At 46.9% G+C, this 26,955-nt stretch overlaps 1 protein-coding gene and 1 long non-coding RNA gene across 10 annotated transcripts in view; one reads left to right on the top strand and one right to left on the bottom strand.

Moving 5' to 3' along the window:
- LOC118382110 (AT-rich interactive domain-containing protein 4B-like) overlaps positions 1-26,955 on the top strand; it is a 269,423-nt gene that overhangs the window by 120,951 nt on the left and 121,517 nt on the right. For 5 of the 6 annotated variants that reach the window (XM_052477441.1, XM_052477445.1, XM_052477444.1 and 2 more), the window contains 3 exons: positions 10,188-10,397; positions 17,612-17,696; positions 19,997-20,162. In XM_052477441.1, the coding sequence (XP_052333401.1) occupies positions 10,188-10,397; positions 17,612-17,696; positions 19,997-20,162 (461 nt within the window). The remainder of the gene's footprint in view (positions 1-10,187; positions 10,398-17,611; positions 17,697-19,996; positions 20,163-26,955) is intronic. The other variant, XM_052477442.1, reaches the window with a different exon arrangement.
- On the bottom strand, positions 20,734-22,890 carry LOC127911280 (uncharacterized). 4 transcript variants are annotated; one of them, XR_008077696.1, is made up of 3 exons: positions 22,526-22,890; positions 21,594-21,677; positions 20,734-20,825 (listed from the first exon to the last, which is right to left on the bottom strand). It is a non-coding gene; the product is annotated as an uncharacterized LOC127911280 (long non-coding RNA). The 4 variants fall into 4 exon arrangements; XR_008077693.1 differs by lacking the exon at positions 20,734-20,825 and adding an exon at positions 20,979-21,062 and having other exon boundaries at positions 21,594-21,719; positions 22,568-22,890; XR_008077695.1 differs by lacking the exon at positions 20,734-20,825 and adding an exon at positions 20,979-21,062.

The following is a 26,955-nucleotide window of genomic DNA, read 5'->3' on the forward strand; positions in this document are numbered from 1 at the left end:
GTTGCGGTTTAGCTCGATAGCTAGTTGTGAAGATCCAGCTGAAAAAAATGTTCCGTTTGCGGAGGGAGTCCGGGGATAAAAAGATAAATAGGTCCGTTAAGCTCTGGTTAGCGTTGCGTTGTTCGAACTGGCGAGAGCTTTCCGAGCTAAAGGTTAGCTGATGACCGGTTAGCTGAAGACCGCTAGCATAGCTGGTGGTTTGCTGGCTAGCTTCAGTTGAGGGGTTCCGGTTCTGAAGTAAATATAAATACTTTAGGAAAAGTAGCTACATTGGGTGAGGCGGATTGCAGGAGAGTATTTGGAAGCTGAGGTTTAGCAGGTGTAGCAAAATGTTTTTAAAGATATGCGAAGAAAAATATCTAAAACGAAAAAGAGACGATATTTACAGAGAGACGATACCACAGGACGACTTACTGCTACGCCATCTTGGATTAGTCAGTCAGCTAGCTAGTCAGTCAGCTAGCTAGTCAGTCAGTCAGTCAGCTAGCCAGTCAGTCAACTAGCTAGTCAGTCTGTCAACTAGCTAGTCAGTCAGTCAGCTAGCTAGTCAGTCAGTCAACTAGCTAGTCAGTCAGTCAGCTAGCTAGTCAGTCAGCTAGCTAGTCAGTCAGCTGTTAGGGTTGTATCAATTCGAATCTGGTATCAGGATAAATATGACAATGAGTCACAGAGGTAATTCCTGCTTCTGAGCCGGCCTGTCACAGAGTAGGTCAGTCAAGTTCTTCCACATTGATCTCGACAAAGCATTTCTGTATGGACCATGATTTGTGCACAGGGGCATTGTCATGCTGAAACAGGAAAGGGCCTTCTTCAAACTGTTGGCACAGAATGTCCTTGTATGCTGTAGCATTAAAATGTCCCTTAACCATGACAAACAGCCCCAGAACATTATCCTCCTCCACCAAACTTTACAGTTGGCACTATGCATTCGGGCAGAAAGCATTCTCCTGGGATCCGCCAAACGCAGATTTGTCCGTCGGACTGCCAGATGGTGAAGCGTGATTCATCACGTTTCCACTGCTCCAGAGTCCAATGGCGGCAAGCTTTAATACGCCAATCCAGGCGACGCTTGACATTGCACATGGTCTTAGGCTTGTGTGCGGCTGCTCGGCCATGGAAACCCATTTCATGAAGCTCCCAGACAAATTGTTCTTGTGGTGAATCACAACGGCCTGTTGTGATACAGCCTGGAATCAAACAATGGTCTGTAGTGACGCGTCTAGTACTGAGATGCGACACTCGGGGGCGCATGTTGAATGTTGCAACCGAGGACAGAGAATTTTATGCACTTCAGCACTCGGTGGTCCCGTTCTGTGACCTTGTGTGGCCTACCTCTTCGCTGCTGAGCTGTTGTTGCTCTGAAGACGTTTACCTTTCCAGTTAACAGCAGCTCTAGCAGGGCAGAAATTTGACGAACTGACTTGTTGGAAAGGTGGTATTCTATGACGGTTCCACGTTGAAAGTCAACGAGCTCTATAATACGGGCCAATCTCCTGACAATGTTTTGTCTATGGAGATTGCATGGCGGTGTGCTCGATTTTATACGCCTGTCAGCAACGAGTGTGGCTGAAAACGCTGAATGCACTAATTTGGCTGTAGTCTCCTGGCTCTCATTCACACCTCTGGGCTGTATGGAGGTGATGAGGTGGCTGTAGTCTCATTCACACCTCTGGTCTGAAGGGAGATGATGTGGTGGCTGTAGTCTCCTGGCTCTCATTCACACCTCTGGGCTGTATGGAGATGATGAGGTGGCTGTAGTCTCATTCACACCTCTGGGATGAAGGGAGATGATGAGGTGGCTGTAGTCTCATTCACACCACTGGTCTGAAGGGAGATGATGAGGTGGCTGTAGTCTCATTCACACCTCTGGGATGAAGGGAGATGATGAGGTGGCTGTAGTCTCAGTCACACCTCTGGGATGAAGGGAGATGATGAGGTGGCTGTAGTCTCATTCACACCACTGGTCTGTAGAGAGGTGATGAGGTGGCTGTAGTCTCAGTCACACCTCTGGGCTGTAGAGAGGTGATGAGGTGGCTGTAGTCTCAGTCACACCTCTGGGCTGTAGAGAGGTGATGAGGTGGCTGTACTCTCATTCACACCTCTGGGCTGTAGAGAGGTGATGAGGTGGCTGTAGTCTCAGTCACACCTCTGGGCTGTAGAGAGGTGATGAGGTGGCTGTACTCTCATTCACACCTCTGGGCTGTAGAGAGGTGATGAGGTGGCTGTAGTCTCAGTCACACCTCTGGGCTGTAGAGAGGTGATGAGGTGGCTGTAGTCTCATTCACACCTCTGGGCTGTAGAGAGATGATGAGGTGGCTGTAGTCTCATTCACACCTCTGGACTGTAGAGAGATGATGAGGTGGCTGTAGTCTCAGTCACATCACTGGACTGTAGAGAGGTGATGAGGTGGCTGTAGTCTCAGTCACACCTCTGGACTGAAGGGAGATGATGAGGTGGCTGTAGTCTCAGTCACACCTCTGGGCTGTAGAGAGATGATGAGGTGGCTGTAGTCTCATTCACACCACTGGACTGTAGAGAGATGATGAGGTGGCTGTACTCTCTGTTTGCCACCAATACAGGTTGTAACTCATCACTATGGTAGTGAAAGACTTGATCTACTTCCCCAGATTCAGATGAACACGTGGAGACCATGTGTATGTCTCCGTGTCCAGTATCTGTACATGGAGTTTGAAGGAAGTTTTAAGTTAGTTTCGTTTGCTGCTAGGTTTGCAACTTCATTCAAACTGCAAACAGAGACACAGCAATGGTATCCATGCTTTCATCTGACACTAGAGCTAGGGCTATAGAACGAGACCACAGATCTGGGACCAGGCTATAGAAGGAGACCACAGATCTGGGACCAGTCTATAGAAGGAGACAACAGATCTGGGACCAGCCTGGTGAGGTTGTGTGAGCTAACCTGGATTTGGATATCTTGACTGTACTTCCTGTCTCACGTTACTACTGTGTCTGCACTCTGCAACAGCCTCAAATTGATGTGCAGCTAAGCTGTGCATTGCTGTGCCAACCTGCATAATCTGCCTCAGTCTCCTGAAACCATTCCCACCAACCCTCCCCTCTCTCCAGCACTTACTTTGTACTATAGCACGCCCTTGTGGCTGTCTTACCTACTACAACTCAACCAAAACCTCAAGTCAATGAGTGATGTTTATGTGATGTGGATGAAGGGTTTAGTTGCAGAGATGTCATGGAAGTCCACAGAGGACCAGAACAAGGCTAGATGATATATCGTTTTCATGAGGAAATGTTTGTGGGATAGTAGTATTTATTTAATGCTCAATACTGTCGCCATTATGATCTCTGCATTTTCTGTAAACAATTCAGGAGGCTATGGGGGGTATTTAGTAGTAGTGGCTTGGAGGCTAGGGGTTATTTAGTAGTAGTGGCTTGGAGGGTAGAGGGTTATTTAGTAGTAGTGGCTTGGAGGCTAGGGTTATTTAGTAGTAGTGGCTTGGAGGCTACAGGGTTATTTAGTAGTAGTGGCTTGGAGGCTAGGGGGGTTATTTAGTAGTAGTGGCTTGGAGGCTACAGGGTTATTTAGTAGTAGTGGCTTGGAGGCTAGGGGGTTATTTAGTAGTAGTGGCTTGGAGGCTAGGGGGTTATTTAGTAGTAGTGGCTTGGAGGCTAGGGGTTATTTAGTAGTAGTGGCTTGGAGGCTAGGGGGGTTATTTAGTAGTAGTGGCTTGGAGGCTGGGGGTTATTTAGTTATAGTGGCTTGGAGGCTTCAGGGTTATTTAGTAGTAGTGGCTTGGAGGCTAGGGGGTTATTTAGTAGTAGTGGCTTGGAGGCTCGGGGGGTTATTTAGAAGTAGTGGCTTGGGGGGGTTATTTAGTAGTAGTGACTTGGAGTCTAGGGGGTTATTTAGTAGTAGTGGCTTGGAGGCTAGGGGGGGTATTTAGTAGTAGTGGCTTGGTGGCTACAGGGTTATTTAGTAGTAGTGGCTTGGAGTCTTGGGGGTTATTTAGTAGTCGTGGCTTGGAGGCTAGGGGGGTTATTTAGTAGTAGTGGCTTGGGGGTTCATTTAGTAGTAGTGGTTTGGAGGGGTAATTTAGTAGTAGTGGCTTGGAGGCTGGGGGGGTTATTTAGTAGTAGTTTCTTGGGGGTTCATTTAGTAGTAGTGGCTTGGAGGCTGGGGGTGTGTTATTTAGTAGTAGTTTCTTGGGGTTAATTTAGTAGTAGTGGCTTGGAGGCTTCAGGGTTATTTAGTAGTAGTGGCTTGGAGGCTTGGGGGTGTGTTATTTAGTTATAGTGGCTTGGAGGCTACAGGGTTATTTAGTAGTAGTGGCTTGGAGGCTTGGGGGTTATTTAGTAGTAGTGGCTTGGAGGCTGGGGGGTTATTTCGTAGAAGTGGCTTGGAGGCAAGGGGGTTATTTAGTAGTAGTGGCTTGGAGGCTAGGGGGTTATTTAGTAGTAGTGGCTTGGAGGCTAGGGGGTTATTTAGTAGTAGTGGCTTGGAGGCTGGGGGGGGGGGGTTATTTAGTACTAGTGGCTTGGAGGCTTGGGGGGTTATTTAGTAGTAGTGGCTTGGAGGCTAGGGGGGTTATTTAGTAGTAGTGGCTCGGGTGTTATTTAGTAGTAGTGGCTTGGTGGCTAGGGGGGTTATTTAGTAGTAGTGGCTTGGTGGCTAGGGGGGTTATTTAGTAGTAGTGGCTTGGTGTCTAGGGGGGTTATTTAGTAGTCATGACTTGGAGGCTAGGGGGGTTATTTAGTAGTAGTGGCTTGGAGGCTGGGGGGTTATTTAGTTATAGTGGCTTGGATGCTTCAGGGTTATTTACTGGTAGTGGCTTGGAGGCTAGGGGGTTATTTAGAAGTAATGGCTTGGAGGCTGGGGGTTATTTAGTTATAGTGGCTTGGAGGCTTCAGGGTTATTTAGTAGTAGTGACTTGGAGTCTAGGGGGTTATTTAGTAGTAGTGACTTGGAGTCTAGGGGGTTATTTAGTGTTAGTGGCTTGGAGTCTTGGGGGTTATTTAGTAGGAGTGCCTTGGAGTCTTGGGGGTTATTTAGTAGTAGTGGCTTGGAGTCTTGGGGGTTATTTAGTAGTAGTGGCTTGGAGGCTAGGGGGTTATTTAGTAGTAGTGGCTTGGTGGCTACAGGATTATTTAGTAGTAGTGGCTTGGAGGCTGGGGAGGATATTTAGTGTTAGTGGCTGGGGTCTACAGGGTTATTTAGTTGTAGTGGTTTGGAGGGGTAATTTAGTAGTAGTGGTTTGGAGGCTAGGGGTTATTTAGTAGTATTGGCTGGGGGTTATTTAGTAGTAGGAGGCTGGGGGTATTTGGTAGTAGTGTCTTGTAGTAGCTTGAGGCTGGGGGTGTGTTATTTAGTTGTAGTGGCTTGGAGGCTGGGAGGGTTATTTAGTTGTTGTGGCTTGGAGGCTTCAGGGTTAGTTAGTAGTAGTGGCTTGGAGGCTTGGGGGGTTATTTAGTAGTAGTGGCTTGGAGGCTAGGGGGTTATTTAGTAGTAGTGGCTTGGAGCCTAGGGGGTAGTAGTAGTGGCTTGGAGGCTAGGGGTTATTTAGTAGTAGTGGCTTGGAGGCTTGGGGGTTATTTAGTAGTAGTGGCTCGGGGTTATTTAGTAGTAGTGGCTTGGAGGCTAGGGGGGTTATTTAGTAGTAGTGGCTTGGAGGCTAGGGGGTTATTTAGTAGTAGTGGCTTGGAGGCTTGTGGGGGTTATTTAGTTGTAGTGGCTTGGAGGCTAGGGGGTTATTTAGTAGTAGTGGCTTGGAGGCTGGGGGGTGTAGTAGTGGCTTGGAGGCTGGGGGTATTTAGTAGTAGTGGCTTGGAGGCTATTTTGTAGTAGTGGCTTGGGGGGTTAGTTTGTATTAGTGTCTTGGAGTCTTCGGGGGGTAATTTAGTGTAGTGGCTCATTTAGTAGGGCTTGGAGGCTAGGGGTTATTTAGTAGTACTTGCTTGGGGGGGTTATTTAGTAGTAGTGGCTTGGAGTGGCTGGGGGGTTATTTAGTATAGTGGCTTGGAGGCTAGGGGGTTATTTAGTAGTAGTGGCTTGGAGTGGTAGTGGCTAGGGGGGATTATTTAGTAGTAGGCTTGGAGGCTAGGTTATTTAGTATTTAGGCTGGGGGTTATTTAGTAGTAGTGGCTTGGAGGCTTATTCAGTAGTAGTGGCTTTGTAGGCTATGTTTTTTAGTAGTAGTGGCTTGGAGGCTAGGTTTTTTTTAGTAGTAGTGGCTTGGGTTTTTTTTTAGTGGTAGTGGCTTGGTGGCTAGGGGGATTATTTAATAGTAGTGGCTTGGAGGCTAGGGGGGTATTTAATAGTAGTCTTTAGTTATTTTGTAGTAGGCTTGGAGGCTAGGGGTTATTTAGTAGTAGTGGCTTGGAGGCTAGGGGGTTATTTAGTAGTAGTGGCTTGGAGGGTGTTATTTAGTAGTAGTGGCTTGGAGGCTGGGGGTTATTTAGTTGTATTTGGAGTAGTTATTTAGTAGTAGTGGCTTGGAGGCTACAGGGTTATTTAGTAGTAGTGGCTTGGAGGCTAGGGGGTTATTTAGTAGTAGTGGCTTGGAGGCTAGGGGTTATTTAGTAGTAGTGGCTTGGAGGCTAGGGGGTTATTTAGTTGTAGTGGCTTGGAGGCTAGGGGGGTTATTTAGTAGTAGTGGCTTGGAGGCTAGGGGGTTATTTAGTAGTAGTGGCTTGGAGGCTAGGGGGTTATTTGGTAGTAGTGGCTTGGAGGCTAGGGGTTATTTAGTAGTAGTGGCTTGGAGGCTAGGGGGGTTATTTAGTAGTAGTGGCTTGGAGGGTTATTTTGTAGTGTGGCTTGGAGGCTAGGGGGGGTTATTTAGTAGTAGTGGCTTGGAGGCTGGGGGGTTATTTAGTAGTAGTGGCTTGGAGGCTAGGGGGTTATTTAGTAGTAGTGGCTTGGAGGCTAGGGGGTTTAGTAGTAGTGGCTTGTAGTAGTAGTGGCTTGGAGGCTTGGGGGTTATTTAGTAGTAGTGGCTTGGAGGCTAGGGGGTTATTTAGTAGTAGTGGCTTGGAGGGGGGTTTATTTAGTAGTAGTGGCTTGGAGGCTAGGGGGTTATTTAGTAGTAGTGGCTTGGAGGCTTGGGGTTATTTAGTAGTAGTGGCTTGGAGGCTTGGGGGTTATTTAGTAGTAGTGGCTTGGAGGCTAGGGGGTTATTTAGTAGTAGTGGCTTGGAGGCTGGGGGGGTATTTAGTAGTAGTGGCTTTTAGTCGTAGGCTTGGGGGGGTTATTTAGTAGTAGTGGTTTGGAGGCTAGGGGGTTATTTAGTAGTAGGCTTGGAGGCTAGGGGGTTATTTAGTAGTAGTGGCTTGGAGGCTGGGGGGTATTTAGTAGTAGTGGCTTTCATTTAGTAGTAGGCTTGGGGGGAGTATTTAGTTGTAGTAGTGGCTTGGTTGTGGCTTGGAGGCTTCAGGGTTATTTTGTAGTAGCTTGGAGGCTTGGGGGTTAGTTTGTATTGGCTTGTGTCTTGTAGTAGTCTTGGAGCCTAGGGGTAATTTAGTAGTAGTGGCTTGGAGGCTAGGGGGTTATTTAGTTTGTATTAGTGTCTTGGGGGGGTTAGTTTGTATTAGTGTCTTGGAGTCTTCGGGGGGTAATTTAGTAGTAGTGGCTTGGAGGCTAGGGGGGTTATTTTGTAGTAGTGGCTTGGGGGGGTTAGTTTGTATTAGTGTCTTGGAGTCTTCGGGGGGTAATTTAGTAGTAGTGGCTTGGTGTTTGAGGAGAATAGGAGGGTTATTTAGTTGTAGTGGCTTGGAGGCTACAGGGTTATTTAGTAGTAGTGGCTTGGAGACTAGGGGGTTATTTAGTAGTAGTGGCTTGGAGACTAGGGGGTTATTTAGTAGTAGTGGCTTGGAGGCTAGGGGTTTATTTAGTAGTAGTGGCTTGGAGGCTTGGGGGGTAATTTAGTAGTAGTGGCTCGGGGGGTTATTTAGTAGTCGTAGCTTGGAGGCTAGGGGGGTTATTTAGTAGTACTTGCTTGGAGGCTAGGGGGGTTATTTATTAGTACTTGCTTGGAGGCTAGGGGGGTTATTTAGTAGTAGTGGCTTGGAGGCTACAGGGTTTTTTAGTGGTAGTGGCTTGGTGGCTAGGGGGATTATTTAGTATTAGTGGCTTGGAGGCTAGGGGGTTATTTAGTAGTAGTGGCTTGGAGGCTACAGGGTTATTCAGTAGTAGTGGCTTGGAGGCTATGTTTTTTTTTAGTAGTAGTGGCTTGGAGGCTAGGTTTTTTTTAGTAGTAGTGGCTTGGGTTTTTTTTTAGTGGTAGTGGCTTGGTGGCTAGGGGGATTATTTAATAGTAGTGGCTTGGAGGCTAGGGGGGTTATTTAGTAGTATTGGCTTGGAGGCTAGGGGGGTTATTTAGTAGTAGTGGCTTGGAGGCTAGGGGGGTTATTTTGTAGTAGTGGCTTGGAGGCTAGGGGGTTATTTATTTAGTAGTAGTGGCTTGGAGGCTAGGGGGTTATTTAGTAGTAGTGGCTTGGAGGCTACAGTGTTGTTTAGTAGTAGTGGCTTGGAGGCTAGGGGGTTATTTAGTTGTAGTGGCTTGGAGGCTAGGGGGTTATTCAGTAGTAGTGGCTTGGAGGCTACAGTATTGTTTAGTAGTAGTGGCTTGGAGGCTAGGGGGGGGGTTATTTAGTTGTAGTGGCTTGGAGGCTAGGGGGTTATTTAGTAGTAGTGGCTTGGAGGCTAGGGGGTTATTTAGTTGTAGTGGCTTGGAGGCTAGGGGGTATTTTGTAGTAGTGGCTTGGAGGCTAGGGGGTTATTTAGTAGTAGTGGCTTGGAGGCTAGGGGGTTATTTAGTAGTAGTGGCTTGGAGGCTAGGGGGGTTATTTAGTAGTAGTGGCTTGGAGGCTAGGGGGTTATTTAGTAGTAGTGGCTTGGAGGCTAGGGGGTTATTTAGTAGTAGTGGCTTGGAGGCTAGGGGGTTATTTTGTAGTAGTGGCTTGGAGGCTAGGGGGTTATTTAGTAGTAGTGGCTTGGAGGCTAGGGGTTATTTAGTAGTAGTGGCTTGGAGGCTAGGGGGTTATTTAGTAGTAGTGGCTTGGAGGCTAGGGGGGTATTTAGTAGTAGTGGCTTGGAGGCTAGGGGGTATTTAGTAGTAGTGGCTTGGAGGCTAGGGGTTATTTAGTAGTAGTGGCTTGGAGGCTAGGGGGTTATTTAGTAGTAGTGGCTTGGAGGCTAGGGGTTATTTAGTAGTAGTGGCTTGGTGGCTAGGGGGGTTATTTAGTAGTAGTGGCTTGGAGGCTAGGGGTTATTTAGTAGTAGTGGCTTGGTGGCTAGGGGTTATTTAGTAGTAGTGGCTTGGAGGCTAGGGGTTATTTAGTAGTAGTGGCTTGGAGGCTAGGGGTTATTTAGTAGTAGTGGCTTGGTGGCTAGGGGTTATTTAGTAGTAGTGGCTTGGAGGCTAGGGGTTATTTAGTAGTAGTGGCTTGGAGGCTAGGGGGTTTATTTAGTAGTAGTGGCTTGGAGGCTAGGGGGGTTTATTTAGTAGTAGTGGCTTGGAGGCTAGGGGGTTATTTAGTAGTAGTGGCTTGGAGGCTAGGGGGGTATTTAGTAGTAGTGGCTAGGGGTTATTTAGTAGCAGTGGCTTGGAGGCTAGGGGGGGGGGTTATTTAGTTGTAGTGGCTTGGAGGCTTGGGGGTTTATTTAGTTGTAGTGGCTTGGAGGCTAGGGGGGGTGGGGGTTATTTAGTAGTAGTGGCTTGGGGGGTTAGTTTGTATTAGTGTCTTGGAGTCTTCGGGGGATAATTTGGTAGTAGTGGCTTGGAGGCTACAGGGTTATTTAGTAGTAGTGGCTTGGAGGCTGGGGGTTATTTAGTAGTAGTGGCTTGGAGGCTTGTGGGGGTTATTTAGTAGTAGTGGCTTGGAGACTAGGGGGTTATTTAGTAGTAGTGGCTTGGAGGCTAGGGATGTTATTTAGTGGTAGTGGCTTGGAGGCTAGGGGGTTATTTAGTAGTAGTGGCTTGGTGTTTGAGGAGAATAGGAGGGTTATTTATTAGTTGTGTCTTGGAGGCAAGGTAGGTTACTTAGTGGTAATGTCTTGGAGGTTTTGGGTTAACACAGTCCAAGGGCCAGGGTATTGTTGTTGCTCCACCTACTGCCAGGTTGTGAAAGTGGGTGTGGGGGTTGTGGTTGTTGTCCATTATGGGAAGCCTAGGTCCAGGAAGTGAACAGGAAGCTGAAATGTGTTTCATTGGTTTCAGGGATGAGAGCTGCAGTCGGGAGGGCGATGGTGGTGATGAGGATCTGGGGGAGGAAGGGGAGGAGTTTGAGTGTTACCCCCCGGGGATGAAGGTGCAGGTGAGGTATGGGCGCGGTCGCAGCCTGAAGACGTACCAGGCCACTGTGAAAGAGGCTGACGTGGAGGGGGGAGAGGTGCTCTACCTGGTTCACTACTGTGGCTGGAACATCAGGTAAGATTAGCAGGACACACAGCCCTGGGGAATATGACCTTTCACCTCAATATATTTATCACCTGACCACTACTAGTTTAATATATATTAAGTGGAGAGGTGTGGCTGGAACGTCAGGTAAGATTAGCAGGACACACGGCCCTGGGGAATATTAACTTTCACCTAACAACCATTATTTTACAGCCTATCTATCCTCTTCTAAAAATATATATGGTCCTTCTGTAGCTCAGTTGGTAGAGCATGGCGTTTGTAACACCAGGGTAGTGGGTTCGATTCCCGGGACCACCCATACGTAGAATGTATGCACACATGACTGTAAGTCGCTTTGGATAAAAGCGTCTGCTAAATGGCATATATATATAAATCATTTGGCTTTGATTGATGAACTGGGCTGGCCTGGTTACCCATCCACCATAGTTGCTGGAATCGCACTGGAAAGGACCACAGGCAACGATTTGGGTTTTTAATTCATTTAATTTAAATGTTATTTGACCTTTATTTAACTCCCCCTTCCGGTTACTATCCAACGCTCTAACCACTAGGCTACCCTGCCGCCCCAGGGCGGGCCCTATAGTTTGAATGTGGTATTAAAGTGTTGCTATACTCACCTCTCCCCCTTGGGCCAGAGACAGGTTACTACAGTGTTACTATGTAGAAGTAGAGTTGGCATTCCTAAGGGGATTATGAGACACACACAACAGATGGGAGCTTTTCACAGTGAGACCGATGTAGTGATGTCATTGTCTCTTCTCTCTGCGTTACATTGTCTTCTGGTGTGAGGTTGGAAGACTTTCATTCCTTTCTGTAGGTACTTAAGTAGTATCTCTGGGTAGTATCGGTCTGTAGACTGAAGTTAAGTAGTATCTCTGGGTAGTATCGGTCTGTAGACTGACGTTAAGTAGTATCTCTGGGTAGTATCGGTCTGTAGACTGAAGTTAAGTAGTATCTCTGGGTAGTATCGTTCTGTAGACTGACGTTAAGTAGTATCTCTGGGTAGTATCGGTCTGTAGACTGACGTTAAGTAGTATCTCTGGGTAGTATCGGTCTGTAGACTGACGTTAAGTAGTATCTCTGGGTAGTATCGTTCTGTAGACTGACGTTAAGTAGTATCTCTGGGTAGTATCGGTCTGTAGACTGACGTTAAGTAGTATTTCTGGGTAGTATCGGACTGTAGACTGACGTTAAGTAGTATCGTTATCGGTCTGTAGACTAGTATCTCTGGGTAGTATCGGTCTGTAGACTGACGTTAAGTAGTATCTCTGGGTAGTATCTGGACTGTAGTATCTCTGGTATCGGTCTGTAGGTGACGTTAAGTAGACTGACGTTAAGTAGTATCTCTGGGTAGTATCGGTCTGTAGACTGACGTTAAGTAGTATCTCTGGGTAGTATCGGTCTGTAGACTGACGTTAAGTAGTATCTCTGGGTAGTATCGGTCTGTAGACTGACGTTAAGTAGTATCTCTGGGTAGTATCGGTCTGTAGACTGACGTTAAGTAGTATCTCTGGGTAGTATCGGTCTGTAGACTGACGTTAAGTAGTATCTCTGGGTAGTATCGTTCTGTAGACTGACGTTAAGTAGTATCTCTGGGTAGTATCGGTCTGTAGACTGACGTTAAGTAGTATCTCTGGGTAGTATCGGTCTGTAGACTGACGTTAAGTAGTATCTCTGGGTATTATCGGTCTGTTAGATCTGATCGTTCTGTAGACTGACGTTAAGTAGTATCTCTGGGTAGTATCGGTCTGTAGACTGACGTTAAGTAGTATCTCTGGGTAGTATCTGTAGACTGTCTGGGTAGATCGGTCTGAGACTGACGTTAAGTAGTATCTCTGGGTAGTATCGGTCTGTAGACTGACGTTAAGTAGTATCTCTGGGTAGTATCGGTCTGTAGACTGACGTTAAGTAGTATCTCTGGGTAGTATCGGTCTGTAGACTGACGTTAAGTAGTATCTCTGGGTAGTATCGGTCTGTAGACTGACGTTAAGTAGTATCTCTGGGTAGTATCGGTCTGTAGACTGACGTTAAGTAGTATCTCTGGGTAGTATCGGTCTGTAGACTGACGTTAAGTAGTATCTCTGGGTAGTATCGGTCTGTAGACTGACGTGACGTTAAGTAGTATCTCTGGGTAGTATCGGTCTGTAGACTGTAGACGTTAAGTAGTATCTCTGGGTAGTATCGTCTGTAGACTGACGTTAAGTAGTATCTCTGGGTAGTATCGGTCTGTAGACTGACGTTAAGTAGTATCTCTGGGTAGTATCGGTCTGTAGACTGACGTTAAGTAGTATCTCTGGGTAGTATCGGTCTGTAGACTGACGTTAAGTAGTATCTCTGGGTAGTATCTGTTCTCTGGTAGACTGACTGACGTTAAGTAGTATCTCTGGGTAGTATCGGTCTGTAGACTGACGTTAAGTAGTATCTCTGGGTAGTATCGGTCTGTAGACTGACGTTAAGTAGTATCTCTGGGTAGTATCGTTCTGTAGACTGACGTTAAGGGTAGTATCTCTGGTAGTATCGTTCTGTAGACTGACGTTAAGTAGTATCTCTGGGTAGTATCGGTCTGTAGACTGACGTTAAGTAGTATCTCTGGGTAGTATCGGTCTGTAGACTGACGTTAAGTAGTATCTCTGGGTAGTATCGGTCTGTAGACTGACGTTAAGTATCTCTGGGTATCTCTGGGTAGTATCGTTCTGTAGACTGACGTTAAGTAGTATCTCTGGGTAGTATCGGTCTGTAGACTGACGTTAAGTAGTATCTCTGGGTAGTATCGGTCTGTAGACTGGCGTTAAGTAGTATCTCTGGGTAGTATCGGTCTGTAGACTGACGTTAAGACTAGTATCTCTGGGTAGTATCGGTTCTGTAGACTGACGTTAAGTAGTATCTCTGGGTAGTATCGGTCTGTAGACTGACGTTAAGTAGTATCTCTGGGTAGTATCGGTCTGTAGACTGACGTTAAGTAGTATCTCTGGGTAGTATCGGTCTGTAGACTGACGTTAAGTAGTATCTCTGGGTAGTATCGTTCTGTAGACTGACGTTAAGTAGTATCTCTGGGTAGTATCGTTCTGTAGACTGACGTTAAGTAGTATCTCTGGGTAGTATCGGTCTGTAGACTGACGTTAAGTAGTATCTCTGGGTAGTATCGGTCTGTAGACTGACGTTAAGTAGTATCTCTGGGTAGTATCGGTCTGTAGACTGACGTTAAGTAGTATCTCTGGGTAGTATCGTTCTGTAGACTGACGTTAAGTAGTATCTCTGGGTAGTATCGTTCTGTAGACTGACGTTAAGTAGTATCTCTGGGTAGTATCGGTCTGTAGACTGACGTTAAGTAGTATCTCTGGGTAGTATCGTTCTGTAGACTGACGTTAAGTAGTATCTCTGGGTAGTATCGTTCTGTAGACTGACGTTAAGTAGTATCTCTGGGTAGTATCGGTCTGTAGACTGACGTTAAGTAGTATCTCTGGGTAGTATCGGTCTGTAGACTGACGTTAAATAGATCTCTGGGTAGTATCGTTCTGTAGACTGACGTAGTATCTCTGGGTAGTATCGTTCTGTAGACTGACGTTAAGTAGTATCTCTGGGTAGTATCGGTCTGTAGACTGACGTTAAGTAGTATCTCTGGGTAGTATCGGTCTGTAGACTGACGTTAAGTAGTATCTCTGGGTAGTATCGGTCTGTAGACTGACGTTAAGTATCTCTGTATCTCTGGGTAGTATCGGGTCTGTAGACTGACGTTAAGTAGTATCTCTGGTTAAGTAGTATCGGTCTGTAGACTGACGTTAAGTAGTATCTCTGGGTAGTATCTCTGGGTTAGTAGTATCTCTGGGTAGTATCGGTCTGTAGACTGACGTTAAGTAGTATCTCTGGGTAGTATCGGTCTGTAGACTGACGTTAAGTAGTATCTCTGGGTAGTATCGTTCTGTAGACTGACGTTAAGTAGTATCTCTGGGTAGTATCGGTCTGTAGACTGACGTTAAGTAGTATCTCTGGGTAGTATCGGTCTCTCTTAAGGTATCTCTGGGTAGTATCGGTCTGTAGACTGACGTTAAGTAGTATCTCTGGGTAGTATCGGTCTGTAGACTGACGTTAAGTAGTATCTCTGGGTAGTATCGGTCTGTAGACTGGCGTTAAGTAGTATCGTTAGTATCGGTCTGTAGACTGACGTAAGTAGTATCTCTCTGGGTAGTATCGGTCTGTAGACTGACGTTAAGTAGTATCTCTGGGTAGTATCGGTCTGTAGACTGACGTTAAGTAGTATCTCTGGGTAGTATCGGTCTGTAGACTGACGTTAAGTAGTATCTCTGGGTAGTATCGTTCTGTAGACTGACGTTAAGTAGTATCTCTGGGTAGTATCGGTCTGTAGACTGACGTTAAGTAGTATCTCTGGGTAGTATCGGTCTGTAGACTGACGTTAAGTAGTATCTCTGGGTAGTATCGGTCTGTAGACTGACGTTAAGTAGTATCTCTGGGTAGTATCGGTCTGTAGACTGACGTTAAGTAGTATCTCTGGGTAGTATCGGTCTGTAGACTGACGTTAAGTAGTATCTCTGGGTAGTATCGGTCTGTAGACTGACGTTAAGTAGTATCTCTGGGTAGTATCGGTCTGTAGACTGACGTTAGACTGTAGTATCTCTGGGTAGTATCGGTCTGTAGACTGACGTTAAGTAGTATCTCTGGGTAGTATCGGTCTGTAGACTGACGTTAAGTATCGGTCTGTAGACTGTATCTCTGGGTAGTATCGGTCTGTAGACTGACGTTAAGTAGTATCTCTGGGTAGTATCGGTCTGTAGACTGACGTTAAGTAGTATCTCTGGGTAGTATCGGTCTGTAGACTGACGTTAAGTAGTATCTCTGGGTAGTATCGTTCTGTAGACTGACGTTAAGTAGTATCTCTGGGTAGTATCGGTCTGTAGACTGACGTTAAGTAGTATCTCTGGGTAGTATCGGTCTGTAGACTGACGTTAAGTCTCTGGGTAGTATCTCTGGACTGGCGTTAAGTATCTCTGGTATCGGTCTGTAGACTGAGACGTTAAGTAGTATCTCTGGGTAGTATCGGTCTGTAGACTGACGTTAAGTAGTATCTCTGGGTAGTATCGGTCTGTAGACTGTAGTATTCTGCAGTATCGTTAAGTAGTATCTCTGGGTAGTATTGGTCTGTAGACTGACGTTAAGTAGTATCTCTGGGTAGTATCGGTCTGTAGACTGACGTTAAGTAGTATCTCTGGGTAGTATCGGTCTGTAGACTGACGTTAAGTAGTATCTCTGGGTAGTATCGGTCTGTAGACTGACGTTAAGTAGTATCTCTGGGTAGTATCGTTCTGTAGACTGACATTAAGTAGTATCTCTGGGTAGTATCGGTCTGTAGACTGACGTTAAGTAGTATCTCTGGGTAGTATCGGTCTGTAGACTGACGTTAAGTAGTATCTCTGGGTAGTATCGTTCTGTAGACTGACGTTAAGTAGTATCTCTGGGTAGTATCGTTCTGTAGACTGACGTTAAGTAGTATCTCTGGGTAGTATCATTCTGTAGACTGACGTTAAGTAGTATCTCTGGGTAGTAACAGTCTGTAGACTGAAATTAAGTAGTAATTGTGGTATTTTATCCTAATGTGGGTTTATCTGCATTAATGTTCTGTTATTCCATAATATAATGTGGGTTTATCTTCATTAATGTGCTGTTATTCCATAATATAATGTGGATTTTTCTTCATTAATGTTCTGTTATTCCATTATATATTGTGGGTTTATCTGCATTAATCTTCTGTTATTCCATAATATAATGTGGGTTTATCTTCATTAAGAAAACCTTATTTCATAATGTAGGTTTATCTTCATTAAGAAAACCTTATTTCATGATATAATTTTGGGTCTCTTTCTGTTAGATCTGGATCCTGTTTGACTAAAGTGGGGGTCAGGCAGACGATAGAGGGTTGAATGTCTGTGTGGTCAGTGAGGTGTTGGTTTGTCAGGCAGACGATAGATAGAGGGCTGAATGTCTGTGTGGTCAGTGAGGTGTTGGTTTGTCAGGCAGACGATAGATAGAGGGCTGAATGTCTGTGTGGTCAGTGAGGTGTTGGTTTGTCAGGCAGACGATAGATAGAGGGCTGAATGTCTGTGTGGTCAGTGAGGTGTTGGTTTGTCAGGCACTGTGTGGTCAGTGAGGTAGATAGAGGGCTGAATGTCTGTGTGGTCAGTGAGGTGTTGGTTTGTCAGGCAGACGATAGAGTGAGGTGTTGGTTTGTCAGGCAGACGATAGAGGGCTGAATGTCTGTGTGGTCAGTGAGGTGTTGGTTTGTCAGGCAGACGATAGATAGAGGGCTGAATGTCTGTGTGGTCAGTGAGGTGTTGGTTTGTCAGTGACAGATAGAGGGCGTGGTCATAGATAGAGGGCTGAATGTCTGTGTGGTCAGTGAGGTGTTGGTTTGTCAGGCAGACGATAGATAGAGGGCTGAATGTCTGTGTGGTCAGTGAGGTGTTGGTTTGTCAGGCAGACGATAGATAGAGGGTTGAATGTCTGTGTGGTCAGTGAGGTGTTGGTTTGTCAGGCAGACGATAGATAGAGGGTTGAATGTCTGTGTGGTCAGTGAGGTGTTGGTTTGTCAGGCAGACGATAGATAGAGGGCTGAATGTCTGTGTGGTCAGTGAGGTGTTGGTTTGTCAGACAGACGATAGATAGAGGGTTGAATGTCTGTGTGGTCAGTGAGGTGTTGGTTTGTCAGGCAGACGATAGATAGAGGGCTGAATGTCTGTGTGGTCAGTGAGGTGTTGGTTTGTCAGGCAGACGATAGATAGAGGGCTGAATGTCTGTGTGGTCAGTGAGGTGTTGGTTTGTCAGGCAGACGATAGATAGAGGGCTGAATGTCTGTGTGGTCAGTGAGGTGTTGGTTTGTCAGGCAGACGATAGATAGAGGGCTGAATGTCTGTGTGGTCAGTGAGGTGTTGGTTTGTCAGGCAGATGATAGATAGAGGGTTGAATGTCTGTGTGGTCAGTGAGGTGTTGGTTTGTCAGGCAGACGATAGATAGAGGGTTTGAATGTCTCTGTGATAATACTTGTTAGCCTCCCTATGTAGTGCACCACTTTTGACCAGAGCCTATAGGGAATCCCATAGAGTGTTTGTCAAAAGTAGTGCACTATATAGGGAATAGGGTGCCATTTGGGATATGAGCTATATAGACGTTACTTTTGACCTGTGATTGACCCTTTGTGTCATCTCTCCCATTAGATATGACGAGTGGGTCGAAGCCGACAAGATTGTCCGTCCGGCCAATAAGAATGTTCAGAAGATCAAGCATCGCAAGAAAATAAAGGTAGGAGAAATATTAATTTTAAAAAAATGTAATACTATTTTGCATATACAGTTGCAGTCAGAAGTTTACATACACTTAGGTTGAAGTCATTAAAACTTGTTTTTCAACCACTCCACAAATGTCTTGTTAACAAACTATAGTTTTGGCAAGTTGGTAAGGACATATACTTTGTGCATGACACAAGTAATTTTTCCAACAATTGTTTAGACAGATTTTTTGGAGTGGCCATTATAAAGCCCTGACCTCAATCCTATAGGAAATGTGTGGGCAGACCTGAAAAAGCTTGTGTGAGCAAGGAGGCCTACAAACCTGATTCAGTTACACCAGGTCTGTCAGGAGGAATGGGCCAAAATTCACCCAACTTATTGTGGGAAGCTTGTGGAAGGCTACCCGAAACGTTTGATCCAAGTTAACCAATTTAAAAGCAATGCTACCAAATACTAATTGAGTGTATGTAAACTTCTGACCCACTGGGAATGTGATGAAAGAATTAAAAACTGAAATAAATCATTCTCTCTTCTTAATTCTGAAATTTCACATTCTTAAAATAAAGTGGTGATCCGAACTGACCTAAAACAGGGAATTTTTACTAGGATTAAATGTCAGGAATTGTGAAAAACTGAGTTTAAATGTAGTTGGCTTAGGTATACAGTGGGGCAAAAAAAGTATTTAGTCAGCCACCAATTGTGCAAGTTCTCCCACTTAAAAAGATGAGAGAGGCCTGTAATTTTCATCATAGGTACACTTCAACTATGATAGACAAAATGAGAAAAAAAAGTCCAGAAAATCACATTGTAGGATTCTTTATGAATTTATTTGCAAATTATGGTGGAAAATAAGTACTTGGTCACCTACAAACAAGCAAGATTTCTGGCTCTCACAGACCTGTAACTTCTTCTTTAAGAGGCTCCTCTGTCCTCCACTCATTACCTGTATTAATGGCACCTGTTTGAACTTGTTATCAGTATAAAAGACTATCCACAAACTCAAACAGTCACACTCCAAACTCAGCTTGGTTTGAAGAAATCAACTGTGGGAGCAATTATTAGGAAATGGAAGACATACAAGACCACTGATAATCTTCCTCAATTTCAAGACTCAATCGGGGCTCCATGTAAGATCTCACCCCGTGGGGTCAAAATGATCACAAGAACGGTGAGCAAAAATCCCAGAACCACACGGGGGGACCTAGTGAATGACATGCAGAGAGCTGGGACCAAAGTAACAAAGCCTACCATCAGTAACACACTACGCCGCCAGGGACTCAAATCCTGCAGTGCCAGATGTGTCCCCCTGCTTAAGCCAGTACATGTCCAAACCCGTCTGAATTTTGCTAGAGAGCATTTGGATGATCCAGAAGAAGATTGAGAGAATGTCATATGGTCAGATGAAACCAAAATATAACTTTTTGGTAAAAACTCAACTCGTCGTGTTTTTGGAGGACAAAGAATGCTGAGTTGCATCCAAAGAACACCATACCTACTGTGAAGCATGGGGGTGGAAACATCATGCTTTGGTGCTGTTTTTCTGGACCAGGACGACTGATCCGTGGAAAGGAAAGAATGAATGGGGCCATGTATCGTGAGATTTTGAGTGAAAACCTCCTTCCATCAGCAAGGGCATTGAAGATGAAACGTGGCTGGGTCTTTCAGCATGACAATGATCCCAAACACACCGCCCGGGCAACGAAGGAGTGGCTTCGTAAGAAGCATTTCAAGGTCCTGGAGTGGCCTAGCCAGTCTCCAGATCTCAACCCCATAGAACATCTTTGGAGGGTTGAAAGTCCGTGTTGCCCAGCAACAGCCCCAAAACATCACTGCTCTAGAGGAGATCTGCATGGAGGAATGGGCCAAAATACCAGCAACAGTGTGTGAAAACCTTGTGAAGACTTACAGAAAACGTTTGACCTCTGTCATTGCCAACAAAGGGTATATAACAAAGTACTGAGATCAATTTTAGTTATTGACCAAATACTTATTTTCCACCATAATTTGCAAATAAATTCATTAAAAATCCTACAATGTGATTTTCTGGATTTTTTTCTCATTTTGTCTGTCATAGTTGAAGTGTACCTATGATGAGAATTACAGGCCTCTCTCATCTTTTTAAGTGGGAGAACTTGCACAATTGGTGGCTGACTAAATACTTTTTTGCCCCACTGTATGTAAACTTTAACTGTAGCCATTTCAAATGAATTTACCGAAGAAACAGTTGTGTTTGTCTATGAATATGACATGAGGTTACCACAAGATACAGAACATTACTCTGGAGCCCTTAACATGGTCTTCCTGCCCTCCCAGAACAAAGCGGAGAGAGAGCGCAACCGCCTGGAACGACTGAACCAGGACCTGGGGAGTCCGTCCCCCAACAACCTACGTGCCCCCCGCCCCTCCTCCAAACTCCTCTGCCCTGGCTATGGCTCATGTCCCGGCTTGGCCCACCATGTCTTCTCCGAGATGGAGGACGGTGAGAACCAACTGACTATGCAGTCTTTTTAAATCACTTCTATACTCAATGGCCTGCAAGCATTGGAGGCTGGTTAATGGAGAAACATTTTTTTTTTGGGGGGGGGGGGATTGTCAAAGACACATTGTTTTCACCTAAAACATTTAATAAAGACATTTATAATACAATATTATGGGAAATGGGAATGAGAGGGCTACGCAGCAGTGATTGAATGAAGCATGAGCTGAGGCTTAAGTCCATGATGGGTTGTGGTGTTCAGAAGCATCAGTGCAGGACAGGCTCATCGTGGATGGATGGAGTTGGAGACGAGCTGAACTCTTCCACTGACGACAGGACAGGACTGGGAAGACAAGAAACAGTATCACGACAGAGAGATAGACAAAAGAGCTAACAATGAGTTGGTCCAAGCAAAGCTTATTATCAAATTGTTGCGTAATGTGATTGACACCACATACAGTAATGAAAGAACTTGGACAGGGATGCTCAGTGCTCAAACATCCAATGGATGAGAGGGTCCATGAGATATGGCTTCAGTTCATATCAGGAGAGAGTTGACACTGGTAGTGGCGTGGTCATCACCTCTTAGGGAACAGGAGGGGACTTGGCTGAAGTGGTCGTCACCTCTTAGGGAACAGGAGGGGACTTGGCTGAAGTGGTCATCACCTCTTAGAGAACACGAGGGGACTTGGGAACAGGAGGGGACTTGAAGTGGTCATCACCTCTTAGGGAACAGGAGGGGACTTGGCTGACCTCTTAGGGAACAGGAACTTGGCTGAGGAGGGGAACAGGAGGGGACTTGGCTGAAGTGGTCATCACCTCTTAGGGAACAGGAGGGGACTTGGCTGAAGTGGTCATCACCTCTTAGGGAACAGGAGGGGACTTGGCTGAAGTGGTCATCACCTCTTAGGGAACACTTGATCACCTCTTAGGGGACTTGGCTGAAGTGGTCATCACCTCTTAGGGAACAGGAGGGGACTTGGCTGAAGTGGTCATCACCTCTTAGGGAACAGGAGGGGACTTGGCTGACTTGGGAACTTGAAGTGGTCATCACCTCTTAGGGAACAGGAGGGGACTTGGCTGAAGTGGTCATCACCTCTTAGGGAACAGGAGGGGACTTGGCTGAAGTGGTCATCACCTCTTAGGGAACACGGGGGACTTGGCTGAAGTGGTCCTCTTAGGGAACAGGAGGGGACTTGGCTGAGGGTCATCACCTCTTAGGGACTTGGCTGAAGTGGTCATCACCTCTTAGGGAACAGGAGGGGACTTGGCTGAAGTGGTCATCACCTCTTAGGGAACAGGAGGGGGCTGACTTGGCTGAAGTGGTCATCACCTCTTAGGGAACACGGAGGGGACTTGGGGACTTGGCTGAAGTGGTCGTCTTACCTTGGCTGAGTGGTCAACAGGAGGGGACTTGGCTGAAGTGGTCATCACCTCTTAGGGAACAGGAGGGGACTTGGCTGAAGTGGTCATCACCTCTTAGGGAACACGAGGGGACTTGGCTGAAGTGGTCATCACCTCTTAGGGAACAGGAGGGGACTTGGCTGAAGTGGTCATCACCTCTTAGGGAACAGGAGGGGACTCACCTCTTAGGGAACTTGAAGTGGTCATCACCTCTTAGGGAACACGAGGGGACTTGGCTGACTCACCTCTTAGGCTTGGCTGAAGTGGTCATCACCTCTTAGGGAACAGGAGGGACTTGGCTGAAGTGGTCATCACCTCTTGGGAACAGGAGGGGACTTGGCTGAAGTGGTCCACCTCTTAACAGGAGGGGACTTGGCTGACATCACCTCTTAGGGAACAGGAGGGGACTTGGCTGAAGTGGTCATCACCTCTTAGGGAACACGAGGGACTTGGGTCATCACCTGGTCATCACCTCTTAGGGAACAGGAGGGGACTTGGCTCACCTCTTAGGGAACAGGAGGGGACTTGGCTGAGGGTCATCACCTCTTAGACTTGGCTGAAGTGGTCATCACCTCTTAGGGAACACGGCTGAGGGTCATCACCTCTTAGGGACTTGGCTGAAGTGGTCATCACCTCTTAGGGAACAGGAGGGGACTTGGCTGAAGTGGTCATCACCTCTTAGGGAACAGGAGGGGACTTGGCTGAAGTGGTCATCACCTCTTAGGGAACAGGAGGGGGTCTTGGCTGAAGTGGTCATCACCTCTTAGGGAACAGGAGGGGACTTGGCTGAAGTGGTCATCACCTCTTAGGGAACACTTGGCTGAAGTGGTCATCACCTCTTAGGGAACAGGAGGGGACTTGGCTGAAGTGGTCATCACCTCTTAGGGAACAGGAGGGGACTTGGCTGAAGTGGTCATCACCTCTTAGGGAACAGGAGGGGACTTGGCTGAAGTGGTCATCACCTCTTAGGGAACACGAGGGGACTTGGCTGAAGTGGTCATCACCTCTTAGGGAACACGAGGGGACTTGGCTGAAGTGGTCATCACCTCTTAGGGAACAGGAGGGGACTTGGCTGAAGTGGTCATCACCTCTTAGGGAACACGAGGGGACTTGGCTGAAGTGGTCATCACCTCTTAGGGAACATGAGGGGACTTGGCTGTAAATTCAAATAGCAGAAACCTTTTCATTACAGCAGCCCCATCGTAGGTTTGGGAAACAAGTTAAACAAGAGAGTGACGAGAAAGCAAGTTTGATCAGTCATGGAAAGAAAAGCGCTGAAAACAAATTGGCTCCCTATTTTAAAAGAAAATGTAGAACAAGCTATGAAGGAAAGGTACAGCCAACTAGCGCAAAAATAATATCCCAATCCCGAATGCTGTGCTGCACATGTAGCGCTATATTTTACGTCATGTACCTATAGGTAGGTTTTATATATGGTTTCTATAGGTATACACATTAGGGGTTTTATACATTATATATGTTTGGCTGAATCACCTCTTAGGCGAAGTGGTCATCACCTTTAGGGAACACGAGGGGACTTGGCTGAAGTGGTCATAACGATGTTGGTCATTTTTAGCTAACTTGGCTGAAGTGGTCATCACCTCTTAGATTCCTGATATGTTCACCGATAACATCTTGGCTGTAAATTCAAATAGCAGAAACCTTTTCATTACAGCAGCCCCATCGTAGGTTTGGGAAACAAGTTAAACAAGAGGTATTTTGATCTCATGGAAAGAAAAGCTTTTATACAGTAGCCTAACAGGTATTCTACTTTTATACAGTAGCCTTAAACAGGTATTCATTTTTAGCTTTATCGTACAGTATGCCTAACAGGTATTCTACTTTTATACAGTAGCCTAACAGGTATTCTCCTTTTATACAGTAGCCTAACAGGTATTCTACTTTTATACAGTAGCCTAACAGGTATTCTACTTTTATACAGTAGCCTAACAGGTATTCTACTTTTATACAGTAGCCTAACAGGTATTCTACTTTTATACAGTAGCCTAACAGGTATTCTACTTTTATACAGTAGCCTAACAGGTATTCTACTTTTATACAGTAGCCTAACAGGTATTCTACTTTTATACAGTAGCCTAACAGGTATTCTACTTTTATACAGTAGCCTAACAGGTATTCTACTTTTATACAGTAGCCTAACAGGTATTCTACTTTGTTCAATGACAGACATGAGTACAGGGGGATTAGAGAACAGTTTACCACATTACACTTTTATACGGTTCAATCAGAAAGTATGAATTTTTTCCACAGTTTATTTCATTACTGCTGTCAGGGTTTTAACGCATACGAACGATGGACAGAACGTGACAGAACCCCCCAAGGTGCGGACTCCGAACGCACAACCTAAACCTATAGGGGAGGGTCTGGGTGGGCTCCGCGGCTCTGGCTCTGGCTCTGGGCGTGGACCCCACTCCATAATTGTCTTAGTCCACCTCCTTAGTGTCCCTTGAGTGGCGACCCTCGCCGCTAACCTTGGCCTAGGAAACCTAACAATGGGCCCCACTGGACTGAGGTAGCTCGGGACCGAGGGGAAGCTCGGGACCGAGGGAAGCTCGGGACCGAGGGGAAGCTCAGGGACCGAGGGGAAGCTCAGGACCGAGGGATGGATCTACCGAGGGGCTGACGGGAGTGAGGGAAGCTCGGGAGTGAGGGAAGCTCGGGAGTGAGGGGAAGCTCAGGAGTGAGAGGAAGCTCAGGCAGGTTGATGGATCTACCAGATCCTGGCTGGCTGGTGGTTCCGGCAGATCCTGGCTGACTGGCAGATCCTGGCTGACTCGCGGATCTGGCAGATCCTGGCTGACTGGCACTTCTGGCGGATCCTGGCTGACTGGTGGATCCTGGCAGACTGGTGGATCCTGGCTGAATGGCAGATCTAACTGATCCTGGCCGACTGGCGGATCCTGGCCGACTGGCGGATCCTGGCCGACTGGCGGATCCTGGCCGACTGGCGGATCCTGGCTGACTGGCGGATCCTGGCAGACTGGCGGATCCTGGCTGACTAGCAGTTCTGGCGGATCCTGGCTGACTTGTAGTTCTGGCAGATCCTGGCTGACTGGCGGATCCTGGCCGACTGGCAGATCCTGGCAGACTGGCAGATCCTGGCCGACTGGCAGATCCTGGCAGACTGGCGGATCCTGGCTGACTGGCAGTTCTGGCGGATCCTGGCTGACTGGCAGATCCTGGCCGACTGGCAGATCCTGGCCGACTGGCAGATCTGGCGGATCCTGGCTGACTGGCGGATCCTGGCACACTGGCGGATCCTGGCTGAATGGCGGATCTAACTGATCCTGGCAGACTGGCAAATCCTGGCCGACTGGCAGTTCTGGCGGATCCTGGCACACTGGCGGATCCTGGCCGACTGGCGGATCTAACTGATCCTGGCAGACTGGCAGATCCTGGCCGACTGGCGGATCCTGGCCGACTGGCAGATCCTGGCCGACTGGCAGATCCTGGCGGATCCTGGCAGACTGGCGGATCCTGGCTGACTGGCGGATCCTGGCCGACTGGCACTTCTGGCGGATCCTGGCTGAATGGCGGATCTAACTGATCCTGGCTGACTGGCAGATCCTGGCCGACTGGCGGATTCTGGCAGACTGGCGGATCCTGGCAGACTGGCAGATCCTGGCAGACTTGCGGCACTGGCGGCATTGGGCAGACTGGCGGCACTGGCGGCGCTGGGCAGACTGGTAGCTCAGATGGCGCTGGGCAGACGGGTAGCTCATACGGCGCTGGGCAGACTGGCGGCACTGGCGGCGCTGGACAGACTGGTAGCTCAGACGGCGCAGGGCAGACGGGTAGCTCAGACGGCGCTGGGCAGACTGGCGGAACTGGCGGCGCTGGGCAGACTGGCGGCGCTGGGCAGATTGGTGCTGGCACTGGTATGCCGTGCATACTATGCCAAACCAACAGCTTTCTTTCTACTCTGTCCAATGCATCCTCCACACTCTCTCTCAGACTCAGCACTCTGCTTCACCGACAGCTCCAATTCCATCCATGGCTCTGCCCAGGGTCCTTTTCCGTCAAGGATCTCCCTCCAAGTCCATTTATCCAAAGAGTGCAGCATCTCCCACTGCTGCTGCTGCTGCTCCTGTTGCTGCTGCCTCTGTTCCTTCTCCTGCTGCTGCGTTTGCCGTTGCCCGTTACCACACCGCTTGGTCCTTGGTTGGTGGGTGATTCTGTCAGGGTTTTCCTGTGGTGAAGTAGAGGACCAAAACGCAGCGTGGTTATATTGACTCATGTTTAATAAAAACGGATAAACATGAACACTACAAAACAATAAATGTGGAAAACCAAAAACAGCCCTATCTGGTGCAAAACACAGAGACAGGAACAATCACCCACAAAACCCAACACAAGACAGGCTACCTAAATATGGTTCCCAATCAGAGACAATGACTAACACCTGCCTCTGATTGAGAACCATATCAGGCGAAACATAGAAATAGACAAACCAGACACACAACATAGAATGCCCACCCAGCTCACGTCCTGACCAACACTAAAACAAGGAAAACACATACGAACGATGGACAGAACGTGACAACTGCCTTACTCTAAAATCGATTAAATTAATTGTTTTCCTCAATCTACACGCAATACCAATAATGACGAAGCAAAAAACGGTTTTTAGAAATGTTTGCACATCATTAAAAAATAAAAACAGAAATAACAGGTATTCAGACCCTTTGATTTGAGAAATGAAGCTCATCCTGCTTCCATTGACCATCCTAGAGATGTTTCTACAATGTGATTGGAGTCCACCTGTGGTAAATTCTATTGATTGGACATGATTTGGAAAGGCACACACCCGTCTATAAAAAGGTCTCACAGTAGTCAGTGCATGTCAGAGCAGAAATCAAGCCATGAGGTCAAAGGAATTGTCTCTAGAGCTCCAAGACAGGATTGAGTTGAGGCACAGATCTGGGGAGGGTACCAATAAATGTCTGCAGTATTGAAGGTCCCCAAGAACACAGTGGCCTCCAGCATTCTTAAATGGAAGAAGTTTGGAACCACCAAGACTCTTTCTAGAGCTGGCCGCCCGGCCAAACTAAGCAATTGGGGGAGAAGGGCCTTGGTCAGGGAGGTGACCAAGAACCTGATGATCACTGTGACAGAGCTCCAGAGTTCCTCTGTGGAGATGGGAGAACCTTCCAGAAGGACAACCATCTCTGCAGCACTCCACCAATCAGGCCTTTATGGTAGAGTGGCCAGACAGAAGCCACTCCTCAATAAAAGGCACATGACAACCCGCTTGGACTTTGCCAAAAGGCACAAAAAGGACTCTCAGACCATGAGCAACAAGATTCTCTGGTCTGATGAAATGAAGATTGAACTCTTTAGCCTGAAGGCCAAGCGTCACATCTGGAATGAA

Source organism: Oncorhynchus keta, chromosome 24 (assembly GCF_023373465.1).
Source record: "Oncorhynchus keta strain PuntledgeMale-10-30-2019 chromosome 24, Oket_V2, whole genome shotgun sequence".
Lineage (NCBI taxonomy): Eukaryota > Metazoa > Chordata > Actinopteri > Salmoniformes > Salmonidae > Oncorhynchus > Oncorhynchus keta.